The sequence below is a fragment of the Argentina anserina genome, chromosome 6, assembly GCF_933775445.1.
Source record: "Argentina anserina chromosome 6, drPotAnse1.1, whole genome shotgun sequence".
In the NCBI taxonomy this organism is placed as follows: Eukaryota; Viridiplantae; Streptophyta; class Magnoliopsida; order Rosales; family Rosaceae; genus Argentina; species Argentina anserina.
The window spans coordinates 29,947,740-29,969,203 of record NC_065877.1 but is presented as its reverse complement, the minus strand read 5'-3'; the positions used below and the strand labels follow the sequence as shown (position 1 = coordinate 29,969,203).

At 38.0% G+C, this 21,464-nt stretch overlaps 2 protein-coding genes and 1 pseudogene across 2 annotated transcripts; 2 read left to right on the top strand and 1 right to left on the bottom strand.

Annotated features, from left to right (window-relative positions):
* Positions 1-2,035: 2,035 nt before the first annotated feature.
* Positions 2,036-4,573, top strand: LOC126801079 (protein DETOXIFICATION 41-like). Its single transcript, XM_050528532.1, has 8 exons — positions 2,036-2,386; positions 2,528-3,072; positions 3,196-3,282; positions 3,364-3,420; positions 3,508-3,746; positions 3,831-3,949; positions 4,034-4,120; positions 4,220-4,573. The coding sequence occupies exons 1-8, from the start codon at positions 2,072-2,074 to the stop codon at positions 4,289-4,291; spliced, it is 1,521 nt and encodes a 506-aa protein (XP_050384489.1). The 5' UTR covers positions 2,036-2,071; the 3' UTR covers positions 4,292-4,573.
* Positions 4,574-5,554: 981 nt separating this feature from the next.
* On the bottom strand, positions 5,555-9,402 carry LOC126797246 (uncharacterized). The gene is made up of 5 exons (XM_050523905.1): positions 9,238-9,402; positions 7,627-8,280; positions 7,170-7,469; positions 6,484-6,932; positions 5,555-6,095 (listed from the first exon to the last, which is right to left on the bottom strand). The coding sequence occupies exons 1-5, from the start codon at positions 9,400-9,402 to the stop codon at positions 5,555-5,557; spliced, it is 2,109 nt and encodes a 702-aa protein (XP_050379862.1).
* A 4,664-nt stretch (positions 9,403-14,066) lies between these two features.
* Positions 14,067-19,249, top strand: LOC126797245 (wall-associated receptor kinase-like 8; annotated as a pseudogene).
* Positions 19,250-21,464: the final 2,215 nt, after the last annotated feature.

Genomic DNA, 21,464 nt, shown 5'->3' with positions numbered 1-21,464 from the left:
AGTTTTAATTTTTTATGAGTGCGGAGAAATCTATGAGAATTGATCAATATCAATTATCTGGATTTCATGAATCAATAAAAGTATGTAGATATCAGCCTAAAGTTTGTGGTTGCAATAAGTGATTTTGATAATTCTATGAAAGTCTGTGTACTTTTTAAATAGTCTATGAAATTTCTAAAAATTCTATTAATTAAAATAAGTCCACATAAATCTATATGCAATAGTCCTCTTAATAAGTAGCGGTAGTTGTAGTCTCATGTTCAACGTGAATTATAACGTAATTCATAGACTGGTTCATTTGAATTGCTCAGATCATGGTCCTGCTAATTATGCGAAATGTCCTGTTCTGCTTATGACTCGAGTTTTCTCCACGCGTACGTACAGTTTTAGAATGAGCCAAACATAAACACTTTATCTTCAATTTATAAAAGTTTAACCTCTACCTAACAATAATGCCGAGTCCTAATAATAAGAACGTTTGAAAGCAATTTTTGAGAAAAACAAAATCGTACGTAAATTAAGAACAAGTTTTGACGTGTTGTCGTTAGAGCTGGCTTTTCGATCAGCTCACCTTCCATTCAATGACATACAAAGATTTGTAGGAGAGCATTTGCAAAGAGCCGTGAAGATGGCGAAGCAGAAAGCGAAAATCGATCGAGCTGCTTAATAATTAGTTGAGAGACTGTGACATGAAAGTCATGTCAAGACTTTTTCCAAGTGTGTCTCAGCCTCTTGTATCATATGGCTCTAGACCTTAAGTATATCAACCTTTCCGTGAACGTTTTATGTGGAGTGGGAATAACATCTCCAATCAGAACTATACATAATAACCTTTTTGTCATTTTATTGGCACGCCCATATTGTATAGTTTTCTATGATTAACATGTAGTTGCTGGTACTAAGTTGTTGCTACTTATTTGTCATATCACACTAGCTTCTTTAGTTCTTTTTTCTTGGTTATCAAAATAATTGGGACAATGGGATCTAAGTCACCTAACTATAATCAACAATATTAGTATGAGAGTTTCACACTTATAAGCTTTTACTAAGTTACGCATCTGATGGTTAATTAATACTCTTGTATCAAGGTTCATGTAGTAGTTTTAACACATCAAAACAATAATAATTCATCAAGAGACCTTTATTAATAAACGAGGATTACATTATGTACTGATACAAGATTTATCAATGTTTCAAATGAATGTCATGAGAATTTCAAAAAAGCTCTACCACTTGAGCTCTACATTGAAAGTCCATGCTGATATATTGATGAAGCCAAGCAGTTTGCACTAATAAACAAGGTAATAAAACTTAACATCAATTTCCATTAAATTAGCTTTAATTTTAATGAAAATTTTAAAGTATTTTGTGGATATAAATTGAATCATCAATACTCAAAAATCAATTTTGTAGATATTGCAAACATCTCGTACTGAGGCTGGTCGGTTTAACGGAAGTATGCCAGAGTGCAAGCAAATGGATGCTGTAAAGGCCTGTAATAGGAAGCGTGCCCTTAGTTCGAACCCCCATATTTATAACATAAAAATTGTACAAACATCACCTTCCTCTCAATGATAGAGACATGCAGAAACAGGCCCGAATATCTTCTGCCAACAACATATATCGTTACTAGTCAATAGTCATACACTCATACTCATATAATATATGTAAAGAATTTCGAACGAGTTCCATCTCCCACATGATTTTATGCTCGAGTATCAATGTATCATGCATCAACCTTAAAAACCATGACTTCTTCATTTCGAAAAAAAAAAAAACCATGAGTGCGGCAATACAAATAAATTAAAGTCAAATCCAAAATGGATTGGTTTTTGGTTACTAATTACTAATTATCTGCTGGGTGAGCATGTGCTCAGCTACAAATCCTACAATAATACTGCTCGACCTTGGTAAGTGTGCCTAACACGAAATGCGCTGGTAGGTATTCCCCTGTTGTTTATGTTCTTCATCACTAAAATGTTTATATGCTTATTCAGGGACTAGGCTTAGCTTATACCAGTTGAGTTACTTGAGTAACACTTACACACATCACGTACCAAACTGGAAAACCATGGGATCCGAAGAGCAGCAGCCCCTGCTACATGGACTCGACTCTCCGACGTCTCACATTTCTGACCTGCCGTCCACCGTGATCGAAGAGTTTCTTGAGCAACCACGGCGGGTGGCATTTCGAGTCTGGGCTCGGCTGGTTGCTTGGGAGTCAAGGCTCCTTTGGGTTTTATCCGGTTCATCAATCGCTGTTTCTGTATTCAATTATATGTTGAGTTTCGTCACTCTCATATTTTGTGGGCATTTGAGCTCTTTGGAGCTCGCTGGTGCTTCCATTGCTAGTGTTGGAATACAAGGTCTTGCTTATGGAATCATGGTACGTATTTAAGTTACATGAAAAACGCATACGCTAGGTGAATTATGAAAAAAATGTGTTATGTAACAACAATCTTATATACATTTACATGTACAACATCATCTAATTAATTTTAGTTGAATTTTTGCTTTGGTTATAAAGTTGGGCATGGCAAGTGCTGTACAAACAGTTTGTGGGCAAGCCTATGGAGCCAAACATTTGCCAGCAATGGGGATCATATGCCAAAGAGCAATCATCTTGCACTTAGGAGCAGCAATCCTCCTCACACCAGTGTACTGGTGGTCAGGGCCAATACTCATCGCCATCGGCCAATCGGAAGACATATCAGTGCAGGGACAGATCTTTGCACGGGCCTTGATCCCTCAACTCTATGCATTTGCCATAAACTGCCCTCAACAGAGGTTCCTTCAAGCGCAGAACATAGTAAACCCTTTGGCATACATCTCTGCCGGAGTGTTCGCCCTTCACATTCTTCTCAGTTGGTTGGTTATATATGTTGTCGACTATGGACTAACTGGTGCTGCTCTCACACTGAGCTTCTCATGGTGGCTGCTTGTTCTTATATGTGGGATTTATATTCTTGTAAGCCCCAACTGCAAGGAAACTTGGACTGGATTCTCTTGGAAGGCGTTCAATGGAATATGGCCTTATTTAAAGCTGACTCTCGCCTCTGCCGTCATGCTGTGGTATGTAATACTGTCTTGCTAATCTTGTATATTATACAACCAATAAATAATGTTTGCTTCCCTTTGCACGTTTTAACTTGAGTAAAATATACTAATTGTTTACTTGGTGATGCATTATTGTAGTTTGGAGATATGGTACAACCAAGGACTAACCCTCATATCTGGGCTCCTTCCCAACCCTACAATATCTCTAGATTCTCTCTCAATTTGGTATGTCTTTGTTTCATTTCTGTTTACTCCAATTGTCAATTTGATCCAAATTTTCTGATTTGTGTAAATGGGTAATTGCAGTATGAACTACTGGTGCTGGAGTCTGCAGTTTATGTTAGGCCTAAGTGCGGCAGCAAGGTTTGTAACAGAATATAGAGATATTAGGTCAGATGTAGAAATCTATGTGATGAGTAATGACAATCGGATTTTGGCTTACTTTTGCAGTGTTAGAGTGAGTAATGAGCTGGGAGCTGGTAATCCAAAGGTTGCCAAATTTTCGGTTTTTGTAGTGACCAGTACGAGTATTCTGATCAGTGTGGTCTTCACTGCAATCATTGTGATATTCCAAGTTGGATTGAGCAAGCTGTTTACAAGCGACCCTGAGGTTATCGCAGCAGTAATCGAATTAATTCCACTGCTAGCTATCTCTGTTTTCTTGAATGGCATCCAACCTATACTCTCAGGTACTAATACGACAGAATTAGGCACCCTTCCTAAATTTCTGAACTCGAACTTTAGGTGTAGCATTCATGTGTCAATGTTTTCAGGTGTGGCGATTGGAAGTGGTTGGCAAGACATTGTGGCTTATGTTAATGTGATATGTTTCTATATCATTGGACTCCCCATTGGATGTGTTCTTGGCTTCAAAACTGATATGGGAGTAGCAGTAAGTACTTAAATCTGTACCTAACTCCATTTTGCCAATAGTGACATTACACTTGATTTCTGAAATTTGGCCATCGTTTTCCAGGGCATTTGGTGGGGGATGATTGTTGGCGTTAGTTTACAAACAATAACTCTAATTATTCTCACTGCCAGAACAAATTGGAATGCTGAGGTAAGTATATAGGTTATTTATCTTTTAGCAAAGTAATCATAAACCGGAGTTGCATTCGATCAAGTATTCACCAATGCTTTTGATCACTTCCTTTCGTAGGTTGAAAAAGCTGCTGATCGCCTGAAGAGATCGGCAAGTGCAGAAAACTTGACTTTGGTAGGGACAATATGATGAACTTCCCTCACAGAGTTTACCTCACTCCGGTGTATAATGGTATCACATCAAATTGTTCATCATTACATTAACTAGAAGAAGAAGAAAAAACCATGGCAACTGTGGGAAGGAAAAGAGTAATATATATCAACAGATCAATTTTTGAAGGAGCAATGATCAGTGTTAAGATTTTTGACAGCACTTGATATAATATCGATCGATTCCTAATCAATTGAAGATCTTTATCATTCACTTGAATAAAAGAGACTTCAATTCCTTAGGTTTATAAATTGAATTGGATATGATCATTCTGTCAGACTCCATTCTGTGAGGGTCTCTTTGGAGTTTCACGTGTTCGTATTACTTCGAGTGATAATAATACTTCTGTGAGGGTCTCTTTCCTGCTCTCCCTTTCAAAGAAATACTAGAAATGTGGCTCCACCTCAGTGTAAAGTCTCTAAAACTTGCGCAATCCATCTATTACTAAAACGTGTTCGTATTAATGGACTGTAGGAATATGACTTCCATCAATCTCTTCAATTATATCATGAGAAGAGCCCTGAAACACTACGCAATATTTCATCGATCAATTTCTACTACATCATAATCATCCTCAATCTCCCATATGAGAACAGCAAACGGTACCTAACCGGCTAACCCTTCACAAGTTTCACCTACACCATCCTAGCTACCATCCATACTTCCATGTTTCAAGACTTGATGGGTGCCTGTTGGGTCCTCTCGCATAATGGTATCGAATTCTTTACTCACAGCAGTAAAAGCACCTTGATCACTAGCTTGACATCAAGCGCTGCCTTAATGCTCATACAATAGCATCATCCAATTGGTCTATTGAAAATGGGCCATTTGTATGGTTTTTTTTTTTTGGAAATGAGTACATTAGGGACACAGCCCGTAGAGAAAAAGCCCAAAGATATAATCCAAGAAAACATAAAAAGTTGTAGCTCTCCACTGGATTCGTCTATGGTGCAGCGCTTCATACCATACATAACGAATCCAACGGTAGATAGGGGGTGTCTTAAAATGCATGTGGGATCCGTGGGATATATGAACGGTGGATTAGATGCGTTGTACGCATGCAGCGCTGCACCATAGAATTTCCCGCTCTCCACTAACTCAAAACAGAGCTAGAATACAGAGAGTCAACAACAAAACACCAGAAAACAATTAAAGAGTAACAGCAATGTCTTCCAGCAGAGGTGATCTAGTGAGGCCGTCGCTCCAAAGGACTGAAACAAGAGACATAGGAGGTTGTGATGTCTAGTTATGAGGACCCTCACTCCGGTAGCTAAGCTTGGCAGCAATATGAGCTGCTCTATTTGCTTTTATGGGGACCCAATTCCAGGAGAAGGAATCGAAGCCGATCAATTTAGCCCGAATCTGACTAATAATGTGGTAAGTCTTCCTGTTTATGCATTTATATCTCTTCAAATCCTTGATTGCATGCAAAGAATCTGATTCCAATATCACCTCCTTCAAACCCAAAGAACAAGCCAAGTTCTCGGCCGTATCCACATTCCCTACATGCATTTGCTTAGAGAGACCAGCAACACTCTCCCCGTTATGGTTTTTGATTACAACACCCAGTCCCGCCAAGTTTGGCTGCTTCCAAGCAGCATCACAATTCACCTTAAACAGAGAGATGGGAGGTGCATACCAGTTCACATTAGGAATGATCGAGGAGGAAACATATACAATCACCGGAAGAATTTGAGCTCCTAAGTACTTAGAAGCTTGGTTGGATGCATACTTTATGACAAAGTGAGCTGAGGGAGGAGCTCCCTTGTACACGAAATTACATCTAAATTTCCAGATCCCCCATGACAAGTAGCAACAAAAGGTAAATACTTCTTTCTTACTTCTAGAGCTGGGGATAGATTGGTAGCATGTAGTAAACCAATTATCAAAAGTTGTAATTGCTTGTTTCTTGATTCAGATACTATCATAACAACCAAACCAAACAGGTTGAGCCCATGGGAATAGGGCAGAGTGGAGAAGTAGCCATCTTGCGACGAATATGATTCTGAAAAGTAGGACCAATATTGTTTATAACTTTCCAAATAAAATGTATGATCTTTGGGGTCGTGTCTAGCTTCCAGACCATACTCCACACCTCCTATCCACGCAGTGAGAAGGACCCTGATCATGAACCTCCATAATCTTGGACTTGGTTATGATACCAATAGTACCCATCTTTTACGTTGTATGATCCATCCTTGCAGTGAGGCCAAACTAGCTTGTCTTTTTCACCTTTATTGCCCAAAGGAGTGCTAGTAATCGCAGGGATCATGGACAGATGGAGTAAGTTTGCAACATAGGATAGATTCCACGCCCTATTACCCCAATCAATGAGAGAGTGGACATAGGTGTTAGGAGGATCTCTTATAATAGGTAATGCCTTGACCTGACCATTTCCTGGCAACGATAGCCATTGGTCATACCAAAAGTTAACTGATTCACCACCACCTATAAGCCATTTACTATCCAGTAATAACTCATCTCTAGCCTTGAGAAGGCTAGTCCAGCTCCAGGAAGGTCTGTGGTCTTTTACAGCTTGCATGAAGCCACATTTCGAGAAATAGCGTGCCTTCATCACTCTAGCCCATAAGGAATTAGGTTCAGATTGTAGCCTCCGACACTGTTTTGCCAAAAGAGCCATATTGAAATGATGTAGATCTTTGAAACCCATCCCCCCTTCACACTTTGCTTTCCCCAGCTGATTCCAAGTCTTTCAGTGGATTTTATTGCATCTTTCATTGCTGTCCCACCGGAAATTACTAATGGCAGAGTTTAGATTGTCACATAAACTTTTGGGTAGCTTAAAACACGCCATAGGATAGACTGGAAGGGACATGACAACAGATTTTATAAGAACCTCTTTGCAAGCCAGTGACAAAGATTTTTCCTTCCAACCTTTTATCTTGCGTTTGACCTTGTCATTGATAAAACTAGGAGCCTCCTTCTTTGACCTGTCCCAGATAGTAGGAAGACCAAGATATGTGCCAGGGTTCTTAACCTCCATAAACCCAATTAATTCACAAAAGAGTAAGGCCATTTGCTCAGGAGTATTAGGAGTGAAATAAACACTAGATTTCGCACCATTGATTACTTGGCTAGAAGCAAGACCATATTCCTTAAACAAGAGGGTCAACTGCATGATATTTTTAGGGTGGCTCTAATGAAAAATAAAGCATCATCTGCGAAAAAAACATATGGGAAATAACCGGGTTGCCCCTGCATATCCTCATACCAATCACTGTCTTATCCCTCACAACATGTGTTATTGACTTATTCGAAGTGATAAGACTTCACTTACAAGTATAAACAAGTACGGAGAAAGTAAATCCACGACTAGGTTGAAAAGTTTTCCCCAGTCTACCATTTAGCACAATAGAAAAGGAGACAGTAGTGACACAAGACATGATAATTTTCACCCACTCACTAGCAAAACCAAATCGAAGAAGAACTCCCTCCAAGAAATCCCATTCCACCAGGTCGTAAACCTTGTTCATGTCGAGTTTTAAACCTAACTCATGCTTGCCACCCTCCATCTTAGACTTCAAATAGTGGTAGGACTCGTGAGCTAGTAAGAGGTTGTCTTGTATTTGCCTATCCGGAACAAAGGCATTTTGGTTAGGGGAAATAAGGGCCGGCAAAACTTCCCTGAGCCTATTATCAAGAAATTTGGAGAGTATCTTGTAAGAGTTGTTGCATAGACTAATAGGCCGAAAGTTTATTGTTGACTCCGGGCTATCCACCTTTGGAATAAGAACAATATTCGTCATATCCATGGTATATATCTCCACACGACCATTCAAGAACTCCTTACTGGATTTGAAAACTACTTTGTCGACTATATTCCAATACTTCTGGTAAAATAATATGGGGAAGACATTCGGCCCCGGAGCCTTTAAAGCACCCAACTGGTCAACAACACACTTTATCTCCTCCATAGTCACCAGAGCCAGTAGATTGTTATTCATGACCTTCGAGATACCAGATCTAATGCCACATAGGGCATTACCCCAATTCCTTGGCCCCGTACTGGTGAATAACTCATTAAAGTGCGACTCAAATTCCCTCCAAATTACATCTTCCCCAGTCAGCCAAATACCTTCAGCATTCTGAATTCTTAGTATGCGATTTTGTTGGCGACGTTGAAGGGTTGTCAAGTGGAAGAAATGAGAATTCGAATCGCCCGTCTTCAGGCTCCTCAGCCCATGTAGCTTCAAACTTAAAAGATGGACTCCACTTCCGTTTTTCATATGTTGTCAAGAATACAAGAGGGGTATGATCTGAATCATCTGATCCCATACGGGAGAGGTGAGTGAGAGAGGTATCTGGCCATTGCATGAGCCAATCCATACTGTTCAAAGCCATATCTAGCCTCTCTTATAGTACAACAACACCGTTCTCTTTTCGAAGCCAAGTAAACTTCTGGCCTTTGAACCCAATATCCATAAGATTGTTTAAGGTCATGAAACTATCCAAAAACAGACCAAAAACTATCTTTATCCTCCATATGACCATACATCCATGTCATTCTCAGCAAAATACCACTTTCAGGATCCCTTATCAAAGTATCAATAAAAAACTTTGAAAAGTCTACAATTTCCACCGAATAACAATCCTTCCACCAGAGACAAAGATCACATGCAGTCTCTATTGGTGGTATTGTAATGGCCCTTGTGTATCTCATCTCCTTCATAATCTCATCAACATAGTCATCTCCCCTGTGTGTTTCCGACAAAAAAAAAATCCAAACTATGGGAATGGCAAACTTCCTGCAAAGTTTTGATCGTTAAGGATTGCCCCAAGCCTTGATAGTTCCACAATAATCCAATCATTGATCCCGTGCGGCTGATTTCGGCCAGCCGCCACCACCCCAGAGGTGGGTTAAATCCTCTGTACCTACAATTGACACCCCAGCCTCAGAGTCATACTCTTCCTAGTGATGGAGCAGTACCACTCCCCCCTTTGGTCTTGTTGCGCCTCTTTCGCTTTCCCTTTGATGACAACTCATGTAGTATCTGGTCAACACCCACACTATCACTAGGAAGAGTAGGTATCTCAATAATTCTAACAGAACTACCTTCGGAAAGCTTCATCGCCGGTGATGGGTTCTCCAAAATACCCCTCTATACTTGATTTGGTAATTGTTAGGTCCTCCTAGGGGTGGACTTTTAGACACCGAAAAACCGAAACCAAACAAAATCGATCTATCGGTTCCGGTTTTAACATCAAATTTAATAGTTCGGTTTCGGTTTGCAGTTTCGTCCGTGTAAAAAACCGATCAAACCGAATCGAACTAAATTGACATATATATATATATTTAATTATTAATATTTAATATAGTAATAGGTGTATGTCATGTTTTTATTGACTAAGAGTTACATACAATATACATGATTTTACATGATTATGGCCTCGAAATGTCTAACTTAATTGCTCATAGTCTTTAACTCATTAAATATTATGTTTTGGTTAATACTCTATCGTAACTTTGTTGATTTTATTTGTTGTTTCTAACTTATTGCAATCTAATTTACTTATTTACTAATTTGAAGTACTAAACTTGTAGCTTACTAATTTACTTTGATTTTAAGTTAAGTGTGAAAAGTTATTACAAATGATAGGTTATGTAACCGAAACTGAATCGAACCGAACCGATTTGTAGGTTAACTGAAACCATGATTAATAAATATTTTTTTCGGTTTTGGTTTTGAGAAATATAAAACCGAGACCTCGGTTTCGGTTTTCGGTTAGTACTCTTAAACCGAACCGATGGAACCGAGTTCACTCATAGATCCTCCATCGTATCTTCTCTTGTGACGTGGGAAATATCTATCCGCTTTAAAGAATTCATCTCTTCTTTTAAAAGCCCACAGAGGGATTACCTCTGGGTCAGCCCAATCTTTCTCTAGACTCAGCCCATTTACAGCACGTGTTAGGCTCCCATTCCTAAACATCGCACCATGTGAATCTGGGTTCCACCAGCTTCCCATACATGTCTTGTACTTAGGCGAGGGTATCCGAACCACAGATGTTGACATGTCACCACAGAGTTCTGGGTTAAGCAGTGCTCCATCTTTATCAACTTTGAAACCAAGAGGGACCAAAGACAAGTCACCATCAACATGGTTAGCATCTCTAGAATTTGAATTTTCCCCTACTTCATATCTCCGCTCCTTGCTCCGGCGAAAGATGCCGGAAGTAGGAGCATATGGGAACTCCACCGGAATCCTCTGTTGTGTATATACCAGCTTCTGGTTGACCTTAGCTACCAAATTGTGGTCATATACCACCCCCAACTCTATCAGCTTGGGGTTAATCTTGTACTTGCATGCTTCATACATGTGTCATAACCTCCCACACTTATAACAGAAGACTTTGAGGTTCTCATACCTTAGTTTGATCTTTGAAGGGGCAAACCCCGGTCGAGGAAGATTCACCGAAGTTGCTAATGGTCGGCAAGAATTGAAATCCACTCTAACACGTAAGAAAAGCTTGTTACCAGTATTCACTGGGTCATCAACATCAAGAACAACCCCAATCATATTGCCTAATCGACGACCATTAGTAACAGTAATATGCTCCCTCGGAATTCCATGTGCTTGTATCTAGTACACCGCACAGTGAACGTCGAGCTCATCAATTGAGTGGTAGTTTGGCCACATCCTCACCGAAAAGCAATATCCCTTAACATTCCAGGGGCTCTCATCCATCAGCTTGCGAGCAAGTTTCTCAGATCCGACTAAGATGATGTAGGCATTAGCCTTTGCCCTCACAATATGAATTTGGCCCAGAGAGCACCACATGCCTTGAAGAGTGGTCTTCACCATGTTTGTGTTGGGCTCTACATCAGCCACCAACACCCCAAGTAGATCAATACCATGCTCAAAATCAGTGAAGTCTGCTCTTACTTTGAAAGAAGCAGATAAGACTTCAAATATCTCATCATCATCATATCATAAGGGATCTCCTCTGATAATGCAGAGGCTGTATCCATGATAAGAGGGAATAAAACAGAGCAAGAGACCAGTGCTCTACAATAAATAACCACCAAATCGGGTACAAAAACTGAACAACCACCGTAGGGAAGAAAAAGATAGGCCATTTGTATGGTTGCCGATTACAGTATACTAGAAGACATGAGGCTTTCAAAAATCAAGCAAAACACACCTTACCACTCACTGCATGGAACATTTGGTTATTTGGACCCAAACTACTTCTAACTAATGTATAAACAAAATTCAATGTCAAGCCTAGAAATCTTTCTCCTCTTTCAATGGAACAGAATCGCCTATTTAATACTCTCAATCTCATAATCGCCTCTTATTCCTTTTCATTGTCAGACTAGCTAGGAATCATCATCTTTAATGGCTAACCAATCAAACTAGCTGCCTACTCAACAAAAAAAAGGAGCTGGAGTTAGGCAAGCAAGAAATTCGAGGAAGAAGAAGCAAAAAGGTCAATGCCTTCGATATTTTGTCCTGATGGCTTTTCTTCTTCTGAGTATGGATATATGGATATTTTGTGACACCTGATTTGAATAATGACTGCCTTTTTGAAGATGACACTAATAATTAAGGACTGAAAAATCGAAAATTTCGGCCCCTAACGAGCAGGGAATCGAAGCTCTGATCACCTCCTTACACATGTAGTGACTTACTCATCTCGACCAAGCCAGTTTATTGTTCTATTATACATTGTTATAATATATGTCATTTCCTTACTAGTCTTAATTTATAAAAATAATTTACTAATCCCAACTAATTATACTACTTTTTTTCCTTTTTTTAATTATTCACTACAAGTCAATTGTTAGCTAATTTTAAAAATTTTCCTTAACTTTGCTACACTATAAAAACGTAAAAGATTGTTGCACCACTCCTCATTTCATTTGTTCTTCTTGAATTCTTTCTTACTACTTACCTATTATCGTATAGATTAATGATGAACTTATGGGGGAAATTCAGTAATTATAATCTTTTCAAGTCAATTAAATGCTAAACTTTAAAGTCAATTTTTAAGAACTATCGATGACTATTTCACCTCAAATAACTACAACTTATTATAAACTAATAGTCATACAAGATTTTCTTATATAGATAATTGATCAAAGAAACATCTCTCAAAATTTCATTCAAAATTTCCATATTTTTATTTAAATTTCCACTAAATTTCTCAATTAATTTTCAATATCGATATTTTCCCGAAATTTTTGTCAAAATTTTCATTTTTTAGATTCTCAATATTTCCACCGAATTTTTAGTCCTTGCTAATAATAATAATAATATATACAATTGACCCCTGCACTATCAATCAACTCGATTTTTACTTGTCAAGTATGGCTGCAGCTAGCAATAATTTAATATCAGGAAAGTTGAGACTTTTCTTCTTGACTTTTCTTCTAGGAGTCGTGTTTGAGAAAACTACATATACAAATATATGACTTTTCTTTCTCAGATCCGCTTGATTAGATGCAAAAAGCTTTTCCCTCACTTTGAAATTGCAATATATGAAACCAAACAGGTTTTAAAGTACTTTGCTGTAGATATGTAGATAGGTATGTAAGAACAATATTGGACTCAATATTATCTGTTAGAAATATATTAACTCAGCAGCTGCATTTCATTAATCCAATTAACTTGAAGTAGATGAGTTTAACTAGGATTGTAGTAGTTTGTGGAGATTATATCTCTTTACAAGATCAAAGGATTTTAACAAATTAATTATCTGATTAATATACATGTATAATGATAAGATTATATCTCATATTCTGTTAAGATTGCAGCTGATCTAGGACTCCTTATGGGGTGAGTTTCTCGTTCAAAATAGGCCAATATATAAGGAGATAAAGTCCATGTACTCATCACCTCTTGTTCCGAGCATTAAGCCGCAGTCTCATTCTGTTGCTTGGTCTTGAGGTACATAAGACCTTCTCTCTATTACTAATCAATTCTACTTAGTGTGCAGTTGTTCCATTTCAACATGTTTGGATATGTTGAAGAAGGTGAAAGGAGATGAATGAAATTAGGTATGTTTCTTAGTTCTTCTAAGAATACATTTCTTCTTATTCATATGTATATGTGTTTATGATTCTTGTGGAATGATCTTTATTTAGTATTGTTTCATTCCTTTCAAGGTAATCAAGAGAAGAGAAAGAAGCAGCAGAATGGTACATGTTCTTTTTTTTACTCTATGTGGCCACTATGTTCTTGTGGTCTATGAGTACTATGGCTGTCAATGAGTCGTGTCGGGTTGGGTTTGTGTTGGGTCTAGGTGTCTCGCGTGTTATAAAATGTAAACCCAAACCCAATCCATTTAATAATCGTGTCAAAAATTTAAACTCAAACTCAACCCATTTATTAAACGGGTTACCCATTTCTAACCCGTTTAACCTATTTAATAAATATATTTGTCGTTTTAGATAAGATAACTAATTAAAAAAATAATTAAATAAAAAAAATTTATTGTATTACCCAAAATTCTAGTTCAAAATGAGAAAAAACTTACTAAACCTTTATATACATATAATATTACCATTTTAAATAGCTTGTGTACGCGTATTTTATATAAAATTTAGTTCGACTCTTTTATTAAACGTGTCATGTGGGTTCATTTCGTGTTAGCGGGTTAACTCGTCGTTGACCCTTTTATTAAATAGGTCATGGCGGGTTGACCCGCCGCTAACCCGTTTTTTAATCGTGCGAGTTTAACCCGCTTTATTTCGTGCGGATTTCGAGTCGTGTCGAAATTGACAGTCCTAATGAGTACTAGTGCAATACTGATAGTGGCATCGGAAGCCACACCTCTAGCAAAGCCTAATTGTCCATCACATTGCGGAGACGTTCAAATTCCATATCCTTTCGGAATTGAACCAGGTTGTTACATAGATGAGTGCTATGTTGCACGGACACGCGAAAATAGTCGCGTATCGCGTGTCAGACACGGACACGCGTATTGGACACGCGGACACGCTCAAATACGCTAGGACACGCGTGTCTGATTTTGGACACGCGGTGGACACGTGAGTGTCCGAGTTGGACACGTGCGTGTCTGGACTAGACACGAAAATAACAAGGACACGCAGGGGTATAATTGAGATTTAACATAAAAACCCAAAAAAAGGAAACATCCAAAGCCGCATTCGTTTTCCACGATCTTCATCAAAGACGCAGAGGAAAGGGGGCGGGGTCGCCATCGCCGAGGTGCTCACCTCTTTTCTGAGCCGAGTTGCTTCCCCATTTTCCACGATCTTCATAACATACAGCCTTCACAGCCGCATTCTTCTTCTGTTGGGTATGTTCCTTTTCTCTTCTTGCTTCATTTCTTCTTTTTCCGCCTAGATTCCTTCACACTCCTTTTCTTATCTTTCTCAACCTTCTGTTTATCATCCACTGATTTCTTCCATCCAGATTCCCTATCCAAAAATGAATGCTCTTTTCTCTCATAATGCCTACTATCATCATTCCACGATTTTCCTTTTAGGTGTTTGTTAACTTGGGTACTTATCTGATTACTTGCTTGATGAAACATTTCTGAAGTTATCTTTGTTAAATATGTGTTGGTATTGCAAGGGGTCTTGCGTTCCTGCACGATGGAACCTTTAAAATCCATTGCAAGGGGTCTGGACTAGACACGAAGATTGTTCATACTTTATCAAAATTGAAGTCTGTTAGATTGCCCACCAAGTGTTTGATATAATGCCTCTGTCAACTTACTCATATTGGCTTCTAGTTCACTGTAGAAACCAATGGGGAAACAAAAGTGTCTGATTGTGATCAATTTCCAATAGTGAAACTGTATTACCAGACGTAGGTCATTTTAGTATGACTACTGAATCTTGCATTCCATATAGCTGTTAATTAACTGCTAGCTAACTAAGTTGGTTGCAAGGTGAACTTTTCGGGTCTATGTTGGTCGCTGTATAACTGTATTAGTTTAGTCACTCAAATTCCTAGGGAGTTTATAATGCTGTAGTTTCGTTAGCAACAAATTTCCTAGTACTTGGGTATATTCGCCTAAGCGTTGGCTTGAATTGTCAGCTTACAAACCATGTATGAATTGCTATGGTGAAAAATGTAGAAAATCCTGCAGAGAAAATCCTATATAAATGCTAAAAAGGGTAAACCCTGCTTTAATATTTATGTGATATGCTGTTTGACATGTGTTTTGATTATGAAACTTTGTTTGAATGTGGATTGACTAAGTTTTAATTTTAGAAACTATATTTTTAATATAAAAATTAATTAACGTGTCTATCACGTGTCCAAGTCGGACACTTGAGATTTTGACGTGTCCGCGTATCGTATCGTGTCGAATACGGACACACGTGTCCGTATCTGTGCAACATAGGATGAGTGGTTCCGAATCCTATGTGACAACTCCACTGGCACTCCCACACTTTTCTTGAACCCTGCCGATATGAACCTTGAGGTCCTCAATATTTCTATTGAAGGCTTAGTACAGGTCAAACACAACATTACCTTCCTTACTACTAGTTGTCGTGAACAGACAACTATTCGCCAACCGGCCAACTTGAGTGGAAGCCGTTTGTCTACTCCCAGAAAAACAGATTCACTGCAATAGGATGTGGTGGAATCACCTGGATGACGCTCTTCAACGATTCAGCAGTGGGTGGCTGCCTGTCCATCTGTGATACGGAAAATGGTGGTGCTCTTTCACCGTATACTACTCTTGATACTAGCTGCAATGGAATCAACTGCTACAAGACCAACAGTCCTCCGGAGCTCACTGCCTTCAACTACAGCTTTGAAGCAATAAACAAAACTACCCCTGGAACTGATTGCAAATATGCATTTCTCATAGATCCAGAGTCAGATATTTATTCTATCGTAGGACTTGATTCCGTAAAGTCTCTTGTGTTCATTCCTGTATTGCTCGATTGGAACTTGAAGCAGTATTCAACAGTCCAAATATATGGAACAAGTAATTGGTGTTGTCTTGAAATCACGGAAGCAAAACACATACATAAACACATTATAATGTAAGATCAGATTATAATCACATACGATCATATGATCATATGAGATGATGACGCGAAATGAAATACAATATATAAGAGACCAACCTTGATCAACATTCACACTCTTGTTGGCAGCCATTGAAAGAGAGCCAAAAAAAGAATCTTCTATACAACACTCAATATGTGAAAATTATGATGGAATAGCCTCTTGATTTCAACATGTATATGAGTGTGCATAAGGACCCCTTTTATAGTGTTAAGGAACAACTCAATCACAGCTCCATCAAAGGGATTGCGCTTCATTCTTACTGCACCATTTGTGGTTATGTTCACAATATTATCAATTAAGATCCACAATGTATTCCATTACATTTATTTGTCCAGCCAATAAAAATTACATGGTTAATATGCCAAACTAATCTCACATCACTTATTTCGTCATTGTACAAAAGTTGTTATACTTTAAGACTAATATCTAGCTTTACAAAAAAAAAAGACTCTAATATCTAGTCCATTATAAAAATTAGGCCGATGATTCGACCACGAATTACACATGTGCTGGTCAATGTTTTTGCGCATAGGGTTATCAGGGAAACCCCTACCTAATCAATGGATGTCAAGGTAACTCAATTAGGGCTGGACTTTATGACAACGAAAAAACCAAAACCGGCCATAACCGAACTGTATTGAAACCGAGAAACTGAAACCGGACGGAACCGTTGCATTGGTGCCGGAAACCGAACCGAACTGAGCAGTTGGTGTCGGTTATCGGTTATATGCTTTTAGAAAACCGATGGAAACCGAACCAAACCGAGAATTGGGAGCTAAGGTTATAGCTTGTATTTGATGAACATATATAATCGAGTGCTTATGCAAAGAATATATTTAGTAATAAATATATACATGCAGAGATATGTGATTTTGATTTTTGTATGTGTACAATCATGCATGCAGAGATCTAATGTAATGTTTGGGGGTTTTGTCAACTAGCCCTCATGTTAAGACAAGTCTAGACGTGTGATGATGAAACTCAGAAGGTTTAATGTTTATTTTGGTTAATTTGTGTTTCAGTGAAGTACAATGTTTTTGTTTAGTTAATATTTGAGTTTTGGATTATTCATCTGGTGAATATAACTTAATTGAAGTATTAAACTTGTAACTTAATCTTTCACTTTTAATCTTTTTATTTTCATTGGTCAAGTACGAAAAGTCAATAAGGATATTAGGTTTTATAACCGAAATGAAACCGAACCGAATTATAGGTTAACCGAAACTGCAGTTTCTATATATACTTTTCGGTTTCAGTTTTGAAAAATATGAACCACGAAGATTCGGTGTCAGTTTTCGGTTAGTGCTCATAAACCGAACCGTTGACATTGAGTCCGGCCCTAAACTCAATTACATGCATGCAGAGTTTACATATTGGGTTGGTTTCCACTTAATCTATTTCTTGCAGCACAAGTACTCCATTAATTTTACATGCAGTCACTAAATTTGAAGTTTTGAATGTCAGATATTGTGAATGCGAAGATCCAGATACTTGTGGTCCTTATGTTTGTATCAATGAAATTGGGAACTATCAATGCGCATTTACACTTCCACAACCATCACGGATTAGCGTGGTTAAGATTGTCATTATAGGTATGCCTTTTACATCCTGCAAATTTAGAGACTTTCTATTATTTAGACTCTCTTGCCTAAGTTATCCTACTTGTTTTCTTGTTGATTTTTTTTTCAGTAATATATTGTGCTCTTGGATTATTGTTTCTACACATCAGTGAGTGGTGGTCACACATAGTCATTAGGAAAAGGAGAAACATCAAGCGGAAGCAGAAATGTTTTAAGCAAAATGGTGGTTTATTGTTGCAGCAACGATCATCTTCTAGTGATCAAACTAGTATTGAAAAAATTAAATTGTTCCCATTAGAGGAATTGGAGAAAGCCACGGACAGTTTTAGTGCAGATCGAATACTAGGTTGAGGAGGCCAAGGTACAGTTTATAAAGGAATGTTAGCAGATGAAAAAATCGTTGCAGTAAAGAAGTCCTTGTTATCTAATGGAAGTGAGGTGAGACAATTCATTAATGAAATTGTCAATCTATCCCAAATTATCCACAGAAATGTAGTAAAACTCTGGGGTTTCTGCTTAGAGATGGATGTTCCGCTTTTGGTTTATCAATTCATTTCTAACGGAACAGTTTCTCAATATATACAAAACGAAAATGAGGACTTCCCACTTAGATGGGATTCGTCTACGAGTTGCAAAAGAAGTCGCAGGAGCTTTTTCCTACTTACACTCAGCAGCTTCCGCTCCCATTTACCACCGAGATATCAAGTCCTCCAACATACTCTCATGATAAATATACAGTTAAAGTAGCGGACTTTGGGACTTAAAGATCAGTTTCTAACTTTCCATCGACAAAACACACCTTACCATGACACAAATTCAAGGAACATTTGGTTATTTGGACCCAGAGTATTTCCAGACTAGCCAATTTACAGATAAAAGTGATGTTTAGAGCTTTGGAGTGGGGATAGTTGAGCTCTTGACCGGAAGAAAACCAATTTTTCAGACCGAGTCAGAAGAAACCATAAGCCTATCAAATTATTTCCTTGTATCAATGGAGGAAAATCGACTGTTTGATATTCTTCATGCTCGAGTTATGAACAGTGGGGAAGAAGAGGTGATGGCAGTTGCCAACCTTGCTACACGCTGTTTGAATTTGACTGGAAAAAAAACGCCCCGTTATGAAGGAAGTAGCAGCGGAATTGGAGGCAATTTTTAAACTGCAAGTGGAAGATATCAATATGCAACGAAATACTTCAGAGGTTGGATATGTGCAAAGTGGAATAAATGAGGATTGGGATGTTAGTTCTACATCAGCATCTTCTTTGGCAACTGAATCTAGTGTTACAGGTTCTTCATTTAATATGCGACCATTGTTGTCCATCAAGACAGAGTGAAGAATACTTGTTCCCTATAATATTCTGTATCAATTTTGAACTATTACTCTGTGTTATGCATTAACTCTGCTTTGTCATAAATGACACCCAAATTTGAGTTATTTGGCTAGTTTCATCTCCTGAGGGCTGGAATCGAATTTTCTGGAGACTCATTGAATTGATCAAATCTTAAACACATCTCGTCTAAATTTTTTGACTAGATGCAGATTAACTGTCATAGAGAGACCTAAGAATTCTCAAAGCCTAGCATAAATTTGGAAATCGAAATGAGGAGTGACGATGAGTATAACTTATATAAGTATCCTTGTCAATAGAAGTCTTCCCCGGATCTTGTTAAGCATGTAGAACTATATCTGAAGACAACATCATAACCAGTATCTGTAAGTGCGCCTTCTATGCTCGAGATTTGAAATTATTCATTTGATAATTCCAAGCTCTTGCTACACTGCAAAGTTAGACGAGTAGAGTGCCTATCACACTATCAAGCACACTCATTAGGAAAGCATAATTGGCAATATCGAATGATCAAAAACCTCAAACATAAAAGTGCTTTACTAATTCATCAAGTTTCAAGTCCCATTTCTGCACTTCAACAAACACCTGCAGTGCTACTGTCATTGTCTTCCTATATCACGTACATGCCCTTCTCTTCTGTTAAATCCATTCTGACCTCCAATACAACTATCAATTTTTCCACCTGTATGATCTTACAGAGTGTAGCTTGCAACTAGCCAGTTATGCATTTCCTGGTAAGACTAGGACTGGTTTTATGAGAGGTTTTTTGACCCTTCATTCCTTCATTGTTTTCATGACACTTAAAAAATATGTGGTAGCAGGGCTTGATTGTTTTTAAAGAGATGAACATATAAAAGTTGAATGGAAACAAACATTGAAAGTTGCAACTATGATTACCATGAACACAACACGAGAAGAAGATAGTTATTGCAATGGTTGTGGCCTCACGGCCGTGGTAACATCTGTCACAACTCCGAAATTTCAAATAATAAAACTTGAAATCGGAGTCATGAAAACTCTAAAACAACTTCAAATATATTGAAATTATCTTATAGTAACAGTGTATCGAAACTGACTTCATAGTACAACTCAGTCGACTTGATTAATACATAACCAGTTTATAATTCAAGTATTATAACAAATAGAAATATAAAATTCTCTCAATCCTCAACACAAATAGAAGAAATAAACTTCGACAATCTTCAGAGTAAACCCTCCAATTCTGCTAATCCACACCTGCAGAACTATCCCTTACAGCATCGAATAGGTGCACCGGAATTGTAAACACAAACCCGGTAAGCTTTGCAGCTCGTATGAGTAAACCAACAGTATAATACACATCATATATAAAGAAAATATTGATAACATTTAAAGATAAATGTACTCATAAGACACTGGACGGTCCATCTGGTCGTCCAATAATAACTGAAAATATATGTACTCATGAGACATTGGGCAACCCATATGTTTACCCAATTTACATTTAAAAATACGAGTACTCATGAGACCTAGGTACTCATCTGTTACCCCTCATGCAGCACGCTGACAGATACTGGGCAACCTATATGTTACCCAATATTACACAAACACATGGGTACTCATGAGACCCAGGCAACTCATATGTTACCCCTCATGCAATACACCAGCATACAGACTAGAGCTCTAACTGAATCGTAAACGACACCCGGCCAAGGCACGGTTCCGATTACTGCCAACAACGTCTGAAGACCAGAAAACGTTTTAACAAGACTCAATATTAAAACCGCGTACAAAATAACAATCAACACATGTTTATTGTACTACAACCAAGCGACTCTTGCTCAATAATATAAATATAGTTGCCACAGTACAAACTCATTTGGAAATAAAAACGTAATAGTATATAATATAACAACCCATATATATGTATCGTATTTACTATTTCTACATGTACACAACCCACTATATTATATACATGTCATGATTCAATATTTTTAAGAAAACGTGAATATAAGTCACCGTCAGGGGTAGACTCGTCATAGTGAGATTTATTCACCTTATTTCCTGCGTGCAACTTCCACGACGCTGAAAGTAATTCCCTCACTCGGTTCGTCGATCACCTAATGAAACACTGTTCAAAAAATTACTGTTCGTAAAGTTATTGTTCACAATTATTATTCATAATTACACTTACTGCTCACGCGCCACCCAAAGTAGCCGC

What these genes read in the sequence shown, in the direction of transcription:
- LOC126801079 (XM_050528532.1), top strand. Translation starts at nt 2,072, where the DNA reads ATGGGATCCGAAGAGCAGCAGCCCCTGCTACATGGACTCGACTCTCCG. An exon ending in CTAGATTCTCTCTCAATTTG is followed by an intron (nt 3,283 to 3,363) that starts GTATGTCTTTGT and finishes GGGTAATTGCAG; the next exon opens with TATGAACTACTGGTGCTGGA. An exon ending in GAACAAATTGGAATGCTGAG is followed by an intron (nt 4,121 to 4,219) that starts GTAAGTATATAG and finishes TTCCTTTCGTAG; the next exon opens with GTTGAAAAAGCTGCTGATCG.
- LOC126797246 (XM_050523905.1), bottom strand. Translation starts at nt 9,402, where the DNA reads ATGAAGCTTTCCGAAGGTAGTTCTGTTAGAATTATTGAGATACCTACT. An exon ending in CTGCTCCATCACTAGGAAGA is followed by an intron (nt 8,281 to 9,237) that starts GTATGACTCTGA and finishes GGTATCTCGAAG; the next exon opens with GTCATGAATAACAATCTACT. An exon ending in TCATACAACGTAAAAGATGG is followed by an intron (nt 6,096 to 6,483) that starts GTACTATTGGTA and finishes CTGGAAATTTAG; the next exon opens with ATGTAATTTCGTGTACAAGG.